The 13,420-nt window shown below is 41.3% G+C and overlaps 1 protein-coding gene across 1 annotated transcript; it reads right to left on the bottom strand.

Annotated features, from left to right (window-relative positions):
• Window positions 1-1,014: 1,014 nt before the first annotated feature.
• LOC108874934 (microtubule-associated protein 1S-like) lies at window positions 1,015-13,414 on the bottom strand. The gene is given in 13 exon segments (XM_018663527.2): window positions 1,015-3,836; window positions 4,318-4,359; window positions 4,361-4,536; window positions 4,625-4,760; window positions 5,255-5,559; window positions 5,561-7,789; window positions 8,465-8,551; window positions 8,684-9,058; window positions 9,060-9,186; window positions 9,337-9,474; window positions 9,953-10,035; window positions 11,411-11,506; window positions 12,973-13,414. Coding segments are annotated over 13 exon segments (4,113 nt in total). The 5' UTR covers window positions 13,136-13,414; the 3' UTR covers window positions 1,015-3,680.
• Window positions 13,415-13,420: the final 6 nt, after the last annotated feature.

The raw sequence follows: 13,420 nt of genomic DNA, 5'->3' as shown, positions 1-13,420 counted from the left end.
CACCCCCAAACCCCCCCCCCCCCCCCCCCCCCCCCAAAAAAAAAAAAAAAAAAAAAAAACGGATGTGGGAATAAAACAAGAATTATTTGATTTATTGAGTTTTGAATTTCTAAAGTAGCTGAAAATTAAAAGTGAACTGCAGTTAAGACTTCTAAGCCTAATAAGACTTGAATATATTTATGTATTGTGTTTGTACCTATTTCATGTCACATATGGCCTTTTTCACCTGTTGATTGTGATTTTAGTTGTAATCCACATGAAGTTAAACTGTCCAGATGAAAACGTTTTATGTTAGATCTAAAAAGATGAACAAACACTTGAATTTAAAATCATGATTCAGTTTTATCTGGATTTGATGTAGAGAGTTGAAGGTCATAAGTTTATGTAGAGATTTATTCTGTTTTTAACCATAAAGCTCACAGTCACTGTAATGATGGAAACTGCTTACATATACTACAGTACATGACTTGGTCAGGTCAGTCAGTATAACTTCATATGCTCTTTCACACACAGTAAAATTTACACTACACAACACCTTGTGTTTCTGGTGGAGGCATTTCTCACAGTGCTGGTAAATCCTCTGTCACCCACAGCAGAACCAAATTAATCCACTAGGTGGCTCCCTAGTAGAGATTCTGTTGGTCCCAGTGGTGGAATATGGTCCTCCTTGGTTCCTTTGTTCCCTGTTTGTTTTGTTTTGTTGTTTTGTTTACCTCATGCATCTGGCTTGTGTCTGTTTTTGTCTACCAGTGTTCCTGCAATCATCTGCTTGTAAACCTGCTCCTCTGATTATTTTTATTTTATTTTGATTATAAGTACCTTCATTGCACCTTTTTGCTTTTGTGTGTGTCTGCATTTGGGTCTGGAAACCCTGAACCGTAACATGATTTGTTAAAGCCTCAGTCACTTCACTTCAACAGCTCCAACTTTCAAAAATCTGAGCAGAAACTTTTTACTAAAATACTAATAGAAATAATAATAATAAACAATAATAAATAAAAGTAGGCTGACTAGTTTTGACCTGCAGCACATTCATAATTTTATTCAACATCTACAAGGCTGCACCACTTTAGAATTTGCATTTTCATGACTCTCAGCAAACATGTTTGAATGGTGATGCACATTCTTTATTCATACATTACTCCCGGCCCCACAACCCACACATATTGACATTGTATGTAGTGGCGGTTTTCATCCAACACCCCTCTCTCTCTGCCTCTGTTTTCCCACAGTGCTTTGCTCCCTGTCTTCATGAATATCATGAATGAAACAACATACAGTACACACAGTATTTGATACATGCGGGACACAGACATACAGTTACGATTCACTTGGCTACTGTGGGGTTCAAGTAATTGTTGCCTGTGATTACAGACCTAGTTCAACCTTCAAATTCCCACAAAAATCAATTTAATCAGGCAGCCTTTTGCAGAAAAGTGTGTGGAAAATTTGCAGGGAACCATAAGAGCTGTAATGAGTTGGATAACATATGTGAAAGTATTAATTCCATATACACCATTTGAGAAACAGATTTAAAAAAAAAAAAAAAAAAAAAAGAAGGTTGATTGCATAAAATAAAAATCAATTTGCATTTCATGATAAAAGTTTAACAGTGCATTTATATAATTACAAAATACATTTCAGATAAGATTTAAGATATTGAATGAAAATGAATTATTTATTTATTTTAGTACTTTTGTATTTGGAGGCAGCATTCAGATGAAGAGGAAAATGGTCGGTGACGTCATTTTTAATATCATGCTTTGGTATATTGAGGAAAGTCTGTATGCCACGTTCGCATCTGTGTGAACTAATCCTTTTAAAGGCAAAACAGCAACACAGATAATCATAGTTTAAGGTGTGATTCTTTGACATCTCACCATCCAGGCTGGGATAAAAGGATAGAAGAAAGAAAAAAGGACAGGCTAAAATGTAATCCATTACATCAAAGATTTCCAATTATTCACTTTAAATCAAATTCAAAGTATACTGGGTCTAAATCTATGAAATTTGATACAACTTACAGGGAAATAAAGATTTAGTTATGTTGTTAGTGTAGTTAGTTATGATGAGAGTATAAGAAATTATATAATGTTTTTTCAGAGGAATTTCTATTGACAAACTGCTCTATTTAAGCCCAAGTAAATATTATTTTTTATTACTATTCGTTTTCTATTAGAAAAATAATAAATAAATCGTATGCCTGCATGTACACAAATTTGACATTTTTGCTAACAAGTTATGCTAATAATTAATAGGAAATGTATCAACTGAATAGTGTATTTATTTTCCCTGTATCTAGTACCAAATGACATAGGTTATTCCAGAGAGGATTTATTGGGAAATATGTATACATAAAATAAAGTGTTATGTGTACTTAAGTCCTAGTAATTAGGTAGTGTGATTTTTGATGACTTTTACTTTCACTTTCAGGATTTCATTGCCTCCAATTATAAATAATATCTTTTTTTTTGTCCACATCTATTCTTATTTACAGACTGTAAGCTCTCATTACGACCCACTGTTACTAAACCTTGATTTTATGCTGTGCAAAATATTTGTCTACAATATACTGATGATATATCAATCATATTCACAATCAAAATACATGTCATTACTTTTAATGTTTTTTTAGTAAGATAATAAGTCAACACATAATACTACAAAAGCATTTGCAGTCTGATTCCTGATTAGCATGATTATAAGCACTTGTAATGGATTACAGTTACAGTACCATTCTAAATAAGGTGATTGCTGTAATGCTATTAAATTTAATCTGTTGCTCTAATCCCTGCTGACAGGTTTGTCTTTGCACACTCAGGTTCGGTAATCTCAGATTCAGCGGGGAGATTATCACTCATTAACAGCGGGACACATCAGCGTCTGTTTGCTCGGCATTGAAGCCACAGTGGCACAATACTTTTTAAAGCAGGTACAACACACAGTACAGCTCGCCTCATGTCTGCTCACAGTGCTCACAACAAACATCCAACTATATGCTGTGTATTTTAGTAAACAGAAGAAATGCAATGAAAACAATGCTTTCATAAACAAACGTTTGCATACTCTTGCCATTTGGGAATATCTTGAGCTGTTTGATTAGCTGAGTAATCCTTGAATTCCCCTCAGGTGAAGTTGTAAATGTTGCATCAAAAGCAGCAAAAATGGGCCCAGAAACATAGCACAGGCTGCTGTCACACTTCAGTGATTAATGTTTTGAGAAAACAAGCCAACACTTAGTGCCTTTAACCCTATGTGTGCTAACTATTTTGACTAATCTACAACATCAGCTTTCATGTGGATCTACATGTTTGCAGCCCGACATGCTTCTCTCGCAGCCAGTGTGATCTCCTCTCCTGTTTGGCACAGGGTCATTGGTAAAAAAAAAAAAAAAATCATGCAATACTCCCCACAGGGATGTGTGTTCTCCACAGATGAAGAGAAATAAGGGCTTTTTGATGCAAAAGAAGCCCGCAAAGAGGTGAAAACCAGGAGGGGATGGGGTGGATGCCCCATTTAATTACCCATTCAGTTGTTTTCGCTCAGTAAGGAGCTTAATATTTCCCCATAATGTCTGTTTCTAACTCTCTTTTCTGTCACTCCTCACTCCAGTCTGTTCCTTTCTGTCTCACATGCACATTTCCATCCTCATATTCACCTCTGCATCTCAAAGTGTTGCCTCAGAACTCTATCTTACAGGCAGGAAAGGTCTCGTCCTGCATGGCGACAGTGCTGTTGGATCCCAGGACAGTGATGCCCAGCTCCTTCTGTCTGTCCAGGGTCTGCTGGTACCATTCCTGCATCGACACTGACTCGAAGGTGGGGATCACTGTCACCTGGAGATACAGAGAAAAGGGCAGACGAGTAGGAAGTTGCTCACATTTAACCTAGCATTTCACCATTGTTTATCCTGTATAATTATCTTCACACTGTGTGGAAGGGAAAAATAGGAACTTTGATCCACCAATAAATGAATCTATAACATGCAAGAGAAAATGAATGCACACTCAGCCCATCAAATTACATGACCAAGTACTATACATCCTTGTCTGTGTATTGATCATATACTTTTATGGGGTATCTGTGTGGTCAAAACATTTGTGGTTAATTTTTTATTACTATTGATGTTCCTTTTGCTCTGCGGAAAACACTGTGGTACAAAGCTTCTTTTTAGTTTTTATTCATTTATACCACAGCCACACATTCATTTCCATTCATTTCTGATTGGCCAAAAGGTGTCACAACCACGGGATAAACTCATTTCAACGTCATGTTGTTTCACTGTGCATGAACCTAACTGTGTATGTGTGTATCTACCTGCATAGTGTCCGGCCAGGATATCTTTCCTTCCAGCAGAGCGATCCAGTGTCTGCCTCATAAGCTCCTCCCTCTCCGGACTGTCGCCGCTGATGATGTAACAGGAGGAGCGAACACACCTGAAGAAGTCCACATTGACTGTTGGAGAGGAGGCTCCAGAGGGGATATAGGCCAGATCCACATACACACTGACTTCACCAGCAGAGGTAGACTTAGAGCCTGTGACAGAAGAGGAGAAACTGCTGTATGGAAATGATGACACCAAGTTACTCTGTGAGAAAAGGGAAAGGGAAAGAAACATCTATACCTGGATTTGGTGAAGATTTAGCTGGTGCTGAGCGGGTGCCGGAAGAAAGCGTACGAGACAAATTCCCTTTTGTGACCCCACTTTGGCTCCCTGTCCTACTTTTCCCTGAACCTGATCTTTGGGAGCCCTCAATAACCTGGTAACATTAAAAAGCAAAATTGTACACAAAGTTTCATATTAGATTTCATTCCAGCAGAGCTGCAATGGATTTATGCTCAAAATCACCTTAGCAAATATGCTACTCAAAATTCATTATAAAGTATGAATTATATTTTTTATAAAAGTCATCTAGGTGCTCAGAATGTCTTCTCATTCACCTTGTGAATGGTGCTTAGTGGTAAGTAAGTATTTTCTTGCTAATATCATTATAGAATGATTCAGGTTTACACCTTACTTTTTAAGTTTAAAAAACACAATTTGTTGTTTTATGTGTTGGTTATGTTCTTGACTATTTCTTGGCCGGGAGCCATCTCAATCTTCTCGTCACTGGAAGAAAACTCTATTAATCTTCTGCAAATCTGGCTCAGAAATTCTATAGTGAGACTTGATTGCAGCCACTATAAAAGTATTTTTCATCCAACAAATTTAGCTTAAATAATGAGCTCATACACTATATTAAGACAAACTCACCCCTGGTGTTTTTTTCCCTCGCATGCTGCTGGCTTTAGCTCTCTTCCCGTGGGCATCAGTGTCAGACTGAGGAACAGGCATGGAGGTGTCAGGATGTGGGGGCAGAGGCGGACTGTCTCTGAGAGGGGCTGGAAGAGGGTCTGGGGGAAGAGCCTGACTGGTGCAGATGTCATGGGGGGAGTTAGTCGGCTCACTGCATGAGTCATCCTCATCTGAGTCCAGAGCTCCATCTGCTGTTGTGGATGGACAGTCCTCTGTGCAGACGGGGGCGTTTGATTCACTGGGTGACGTGTCCTTTGGGTTGTTATTGTTGTTGCCGATGATGATGTGGAGTGAAGGCTCCTCTGGATGGCTCGCTGGCACCTGAGCTGGAGTCAGGAGGTTTGAAATGCTTGAACTCGCAAGGAGAAACCAAACAAAGATCAACATCATGAGGTGATGCCTCAAAATGAAGCGTGTTTGGAGCTGAAGGTCGCCCTATCTCTGAACCTTGACACAAAGATCTAGGAGGTTTCTTCATTGGCAAAGACATCCCCACAAAATGGCCTCCATTGGAGTGGGAGTGATGAATGCTGTCATCCCCCTCTCTCTGACTCACATTGGTTGGTCCCTGCTCAAAGGACATGGACAGTGATTCATCTACCTCTGTTGACTGAGGTGAGCTCACCTCTGCTGGCATGGAGTGTGTAGTCGTGGTGGTTGTCACAGATGGAGAGGGGTCTGAAGATCCGTCTTTGAATGTACCCAAAGAAAGGAAACTTAGATGCTTCTCTCTGGGATTCATGTGGCTCTCTGTGTTTTTGGACTGGCATGGCTGCTCCTCACTTTGTCTGGATGATCCATTTGGCTGGTTGACATCAGCGGACTCCAGGTTACCCATCTGGGCCTGTAACCTGCTAAGAGTGGCCCTGTTGCACCACACATCGTCGGGGGAAAGACAGTAAGGAGTGTGGCCTGCACTGTTGGGCCGTGAGTCAGGGGAGGCCGGCTCTACGGTCTCCTCATCAGGGCTGACAGGGGCCTGGTTCTCTGGAGAGGATCTTGAAGGAGGGCTGTGTCTCAAAGCACCATCTAGAAGAGTGTACTCAGTTGGGGTTAAGTCTAGCTGGACCGTGCGCTCATTCTTCGGCACCTTGTTCAAGGGGGACGGAAATCCCACAACCTTTGCTGGTTTGGTAGCATTTCCAGACTCCCATACAGACCCTTTCTGTACATCTACACCAGCTTTCTCCCCAGTCACAATCATATCCTGCACTTCATTATCACCACTCTCTCCTCCCATTATCCCAACACCACCTGCTGCTTCTTCCCCTGATGCATCGGCAGCATCATTACTTGTCTCTTTGCTCAGACCTCCAAGGCTCTTTTCATTTCCTGACTCACTGCTTTTCTGCTCTCCTTCATCTGCTGTTTCCACTTGCAGCTCTTCTCGTTCAGTTTCCTCTCGCAGCTTGAGAAAATCAGCTGTCATGTCCTCAGGGGTAGACATTTTAGAGCCACAGGGGTTCTCCTCAGGTTCTTTCTCCAGTTTTTGATTCTGCTGGGCAGAAGCAGGGAAGCCTTGCTCTGGGAGTTCTAACGTAGTCCCAGCATCAGGTTTTGTTGAGTTGTTATTTGGCATTTCAGTGTTTGTGTGTGCCTTCTTGCCATCATTTGACTCCTTTCCTGATGTTTTTTTTGTTTTCTTCGCCCCTGTTTTAGAGTCATTTTTTGCTTCCTTTTTGAGCTTAGTTTTATTTTCATTCTTTGGTTTGGAAGGGAGACCATCCTTTTTCATCTGATCATTCTTCATAAGACCATTCTCCTCTTTATTGCCAGTCTTCTCTTCCTTTTTCCCATTCTTCCCTCCTCCTTTCTTTGAGGTATTCTTCTCAGAAGATGCTGCTTTTTGCTTTACACCCCCCTCTTTGATTTTGGTTTTATCAGCATCTCTTACACCAACTCCATTCAATCCTTTTCCCTTTTCTTTCACTGATATCTCCTTAACCTCTTCTCTAACCCCTCTTTCTTTCCCATGTTTGGGTGTTGTTTCCTTCCCTTGTGACCTGCTACTATCCTGGCTCTCTGTCCTCTTGGTCTTACCGTCTTCCCCCAGCTTCTCCAGGTCACCAGTTGTCACCATGGGTTTTTGGAGGAAGGCCAGGCCCTTCAGCTTCTCGAGCCCCTGCAGCAGCTTAACCTGTGGGGTAACACCAGGGAACAGCACCCTGACCACCTTCTCCTGAGGGCACGCTGGATGCCAGACGAGCAGGGCAGACACCGAGGCCATGGCGGTGAGAGGTAAGGTTTGAGATTTGGATGCTGATGACACTGAATCAGGCCAGTTTTGCATGAATGTCTGGTACTCCTGGCTGTTTTTGCCAGGATTTAGGATGTATAAATCCAGCTGTCCCACTCCCATCTTCTGGAACAGGGTTATTGGCTCAATAGGGGCTCCTTGCGGTCGAAACATTGGTTGTGGTCTGATGTCTAACTTTTTTAGTAACTGGAGGGTTAGGGCTGCCTGGTGTGTGCACTTCAGTACATTGTCCAGACCTGACAGGAGGAGAATGACAGATGTACTTGATCATAGCCACTTGCATTACTTTGTCATTTGCATTTAAAAATCTAGCAGTTTAAACATCCATCCAAGGTCTCACTGTTGAAATAGTGGCTGTCACTAGAGACAACAAACATCTGTAAGAAACCATACTACATTTGCAAGTGCACATGATATAAAAAGAAATTCCAGTATACCAGAGCCTTTGGACCACTCTTCCTCCAAAGATTCTAAAAGACTTAATAACCATTCAATTTCAGATCAAGACACTACAAACAATCAACACCAGTAATCACCAAATTTGAGCACTATAATCACAAAGAGCTGGTAAAAAGCAAACAAGGGAAGGAACTGAGAGGAACTGATTTTGGCATAAATGGGTCAATTTTCTCAGGAAATTCTGTCTTGTTCTGTATTTTCTTTGACCCTGGCAACAATGAAACAGAAATAGTCATGCCGATAATCTTTTTTTTATGTCTTCACTGTTCATGTTGTGTGTTCACACCAGAAAAGGTATGCGCAAAGCCAGCAGTATGCAGTCTAAAAAGGCTCTGTGTTGATGTACAGTATTCTGAATTTAAAGTTAAAGGTGCCCTATGAAGTTATTCCCTGTAAGGTATATCTTATTCACTTCTACACTGTATTAGAGAGAGTTTCACTGCATTACTCACAAGGCTGTTGCTCCACCTGTAACCTGCTGGGGGCGTTGAAGAACACGACTCCAAGCTCTGGGGAGATCAGCCTCTTAGACAAGTCATCTGATCAAATAAAAGAGTATAGAAACACAGAGAAAACACACAGACAATGAGAAATTTTAACATGAAATCTCAATACTTATTTCCTGATCACATCATCTTCCTTTAGGACCATAAATAACATTATTATCTAACCTTTGACATCAGAACTTAGCTCCAGCTCGGCCACCTTCCTCTCCAGGAAGGCATTGACTCCTGGCAGGTTCTCCGTCCCAATGTGTGTCAGCAAAACTGCATCAACACGGTCGAGGTGGCGAACCAGCTTCCAGAAACAGGCCTGAGCGTCCGAGCCACCATCTACCAGCACGGTAAACCCATTAACGGCAAAGAAGGCACAGTCACCGCGGCTGGCAGGGAACACATAGCAGCAGGGACGGGACAGCTTCAGGAAACCGACGGTGGTGGGAGGAGGCAGGAGGTCAAAGGTGGACGGAGGGCAAAGGGTACCGGAGATGAGGGAGGTGAATTCCCCCAGGGCCTCCATGGCAGGCAGCACCTCTGGGGGATTGATGTGAAGCGTGAAAGGACCCTGCAAAGGCTGGTTCCCCAGGAGAATATTCCTCCACTCGCCGATGTTGGGACAGCTGAGGGTCAGGACTGAGCTTGGAGGAGGAGGCAGAGCTCTCTTGTTCTATGAACTGAAGACAGCGACAACATAAGTCAATAAGAAGGGGAAATTGTATGGCAAAATTTGTCAACACAAAAGATATGAGTTCAGCAGTAAAATAAGCTACAGCTGTAAAGAGCGTTTATATGCAAAATGATAATAGTCAGCTACTGCCTGTTACCTGCTCTGTTATTATTTGTTTCAGTTGGTGCGGTGAGAACAGTCCTTTGTGAAACAACAGGTCTCCACTTTCCTCCAAGCTCTGACCGGCCAAGATCAACAGCTTATGAGCCGATTCCCTTGACAGCAGAGCAAACACCTGAGCAGGTGGGAGAGATGGTAATGTGTTTATTTTGTAATGTCACTTTACTCCTTTTTATGATCAAAAGTCAAAGAACAGCAACAGAACAAAGTAAAAGAATATGTGAGAGAGAAAAATCAAAGAGTGACAGCTGGTACCAGCTTCTTAAATGTGAGTATCCTCTGCTCTCTGTTTATACCACTGTGAATATCTTTGGAGTTCAGTTGGAAAATTTGAATGACAATTAAAATAAGTTATCAGTTGTGACTCTTATATAAGATTATCTGCAATCCTGTGAAAATTAGGATAGATTATCACAATTATCACAGTTCTGTTTAAACAATTAAAATAGAAGTACAAGAACATTTTTATAACACAAAATAATTTTTGAATTTGATTTTAAAAATGTGTCAAAATGTGAATAATTGCACATCTGTTGCATGATATATTCAACTGTCTCCCAAGAACTTGATGCACCAGTATTCTATCCCCTCACCTCTGAATGAACCTGTTCCTGAGATGGACCGATCAGCACCTGAATGTCCAACACTCTGGTGCTGTGGCGCAGACACTTCTGCCCTGAGGAGGCAGAGAGAAAAACAAAACATAGAAAGAGAAGGACAGACAGGCAGAGCAACCGAGGGGAAGAAAGCCGGAGAGTCACAGCTGAGGGAGTTGGGAAGCGATGGGGCCGAGAAGTCAGAGGGAAGCAAATCGGGCGGGGGGGGGGGTCCAAAGAAGTCAAAGAGAAAGTGAACTGTGATAACCGGACCGGAGATTGACTCATTGAGCTAAAAAAGAGGAAGGAAGAAGAGTGGAACAGCTGAGTCAGTGGGACTGTCTCAGGATGAGATGCCAAGTTTACTCAGTCGGCAGTGAATATCCAGTCTGAGGGAAAGTGGATGAACGTCTGAGGATACAGAGGCGAACACAGCCAACTGGAAAATAATGACCCAAATATGAACAAAAGTTTCTTTATCTTTTTCTAAAGTTAGAAACAAACAAAACAATTGAAGTATCTCACTGGTTTTTGCACTGACTAACATTTTTCACAGTTTTGGCCTTGTGAAACTGTGGCATGCATCCATACCACTCTCATATCTGTACATTTAATATGAAGCTACAGCCACCCTAGCTGATTAGGTAATCTTAGCACAAAGCCTGGAAACAGGGGGATGCAGCCAGCCTGGCTCTAACAAATTCCACCTCCCAGTATCTCTGTAGCTCACTAATCAAGATGTTATATCTTGTTTGTTTAACCTGTACAAATATTAAAGTGTAAAAACACTTTTACGGTCTTTAGAGGTGCTGTTCAATGGATTTTGTTAGCTTTAGACAAAACCAGGCTACCTATTTCCAGTCTTTATGCTCAGCTAGGCTAGCCAGCTGATTGCTCCAGCAACAATTATTTACTATATTTACTGTAACATCTAATTCTTAGCATGAGAGCAAATTCACAGAAATATCAAACTATTCCTCTTTCTCTCTCCCTGCATTTTACAAAACCCTTACACCCAGAATAACATGTAAGCTCTTTATCTACAGAACAGGCAACCTTCTTAGCTGCTGTTTTGTCCTCCCTTGAAAAAGATATCTGTTCTCGTCTGTGTTCGTCATCTCACTTCACAGCTCTGTAACACGACTGTCTGACTCTGATGTTTGCCTTTTCACCATTTTCCCTGGCAGTCCTTGGCTCTGCATACTAAAAGGCTGTAACACATACACAGTGAGAGAGAGAGAGAGGTGGCACAGCTTGGATGCAGTTCTCTATTGTTTTCTGTCCAAAGGGCCCACCCATGTTTAACAATCATCTGACTGCTCCTCTACTTTCCTTCCTTCCTTCCTCGCTGACCCCAGACCCGCCGAGCTGGCGGGTTACCATGGTTACCACAGGGCTCTCTGTGAGGTCAAATACTTTGGGCACGAGGGATCACTCAAAATAACAGTTTCTTACCTGCACCCTTGAATGACGCCGTGTGATGAGACAGGAATTCTTGGAGATAGAGGTTCAAGTTACAGGATTTCAAGTCGATGTCCCATGACCGAATACCTGGAGACATCAACAACTGATTTTACTCCAAATATTCACTACACAAAATAACTTATAACAATGTGCACATTCAGTTATTGTAGGTATTATTCACTTTACACATAGTAACATTTACTAAAATACTTAACCAATTCACTCAACTCTCCCTGTTACTTCAATAAAAGCAATTTTCTCGTGATTGTAACAATGTGATAAATTCCTAATATTTCCCATTATCTGGTAAGCTTGTTTCAAATTTTGCCCCTGACACATTGAAAAGATATAGATCCAAAAGAACCATATCTATGCATTACGACTATGTCTATACATATCCTGGTTTCTAGTGTACTCAAATACCTGTAAACAGTTTGTGCCGCCATGTCATTAAACACATGATTTGCTGCTAAAAACTTAACACTACAAGCAATGTTTAACCATTTAAATTATTTAAAAAGTGTTATCTTTGAATAGGTTCTTATATTGTGATATATAATGTGATATATTGTCAGATTTTTGTACAAATACTAGTTAAAATATTTTATGTACATTAGCAATATTTACAAAGACAAGTGTATGACACAATGTATAAGAAAGAAAGAAATATGACAATGAGGAGCAAGAACATAGTGAAATTCATTCATTTTGAATTCTACAGATAAACTGTAGAGTACTACTGAGACTGTAGAATTCACTGTGAGTGGATAAAATTCTCATAAGCTGATTAAACCATTTAAAATCCTAACTGGATTGCCTAAAAAATGCACTGTGAAAAGGCTGAAAACAGGGCTGTTTTTCTTAGCTCATAAAAAGTTGATGACATTACGCGGAATGAAATGTTATGAAATGTTATGAAATGTTGGTCGGCCAGTGATAATGATGACTATCTTTATGTCTCTGGTTCTCATTCTCAGTATCTGCCTTTATGTTTCCGTTGCTGTTTCCCTATCTATCTGCAGCCTTTTTACATAAATTATGCACTCAAATGTCCTCTGCTTGAATACATCTATGGCTGTGCTCACACAGTAAAACACACACTGTAATGCCTCGTTATAGCCATGCACTGCCTACAGTCTCTGTATCCACAGTTACTGCTGTACATAAACACACAAAGGTTAATGGCACGTCGCTTACAAGTGGCTATGTGTTGACTGAATATCCGCCCTGCAACGATTCCCCCCAAAGCTTCTCCTTACAGAACGATAAACTGGACTGTAAGAAAAACCACCCGCTCCAGACTGCTTTTAATTATAATGTGCCCAGAGGGATGAGGTGGTGCTGATGGTGGAGCATCGCCAGATGACGCATCCTCGGTCAGTGGGGTGGATAAAATTACACAAACACTGCAATAGGGTCAGTGTAACATCCTCGGTGGTGATTTAGGCGACGAGAACTTGCAGGCATCTGGATTTTTTTTTACCCGAATATAGAGAAAAGCAAAAATGACATACAGTGCAGTAGCTATATGAGGCGGGTTGAAATAGACGTACCTCGTTCAATCTCCCTGCTGATGTGTCCCGTCTGTCTGAGGTGAGCGGTCCGTCCGATAATGATGAGCAGGGAGTATTTGTGGAGGCAGAAGTCGAGGTTTGCGGTCGCAGCGCGCCTCGGCTCCTCCTGGACCTCCCTCCCCAGCACCCGGCTGGACGCCATGTTGGAAACTCGCAATTGGGTGTGATGTCATTGAAAAAGCCTGACAGCGCCTTTTATTACAGAGAGACGACAGCTGATGTGCTGGAATGCAGTCGTGCATTAGTGGATGTGAAGGAAGAGGCTGAATTATTGATGACGCATGGAAAAAAGAATCGATATATTTTTCTGTATTGATGTCCTTTAAGTGGTTTAGAGTTTTAATGAAAAGATTACCAACAGGTGATGGTTATGGAGAAATGAAAAAATCCAGTTGCCAATAGGCAACCAAATGTAGATTTTAAAGTA

Source organism: Lates calcarifer, linkage group LG19 (genome assembly GCF_001640805.2).
Source record: "Lates calcarifer isolate ASB-BC8 linkage group LG19, TLL_Latcal_v3, whole genome shotgun sequence".
Classification (NCBI taxonomy): domain Eukaryota; kingdom Metazoa; phylum Chordata; class Actinopteri; family Centropomidae; genus Lates; species Lates calcarifer.
This window is presented reverse-complemented; position numbering and strand designations above follow the sequence as displayed.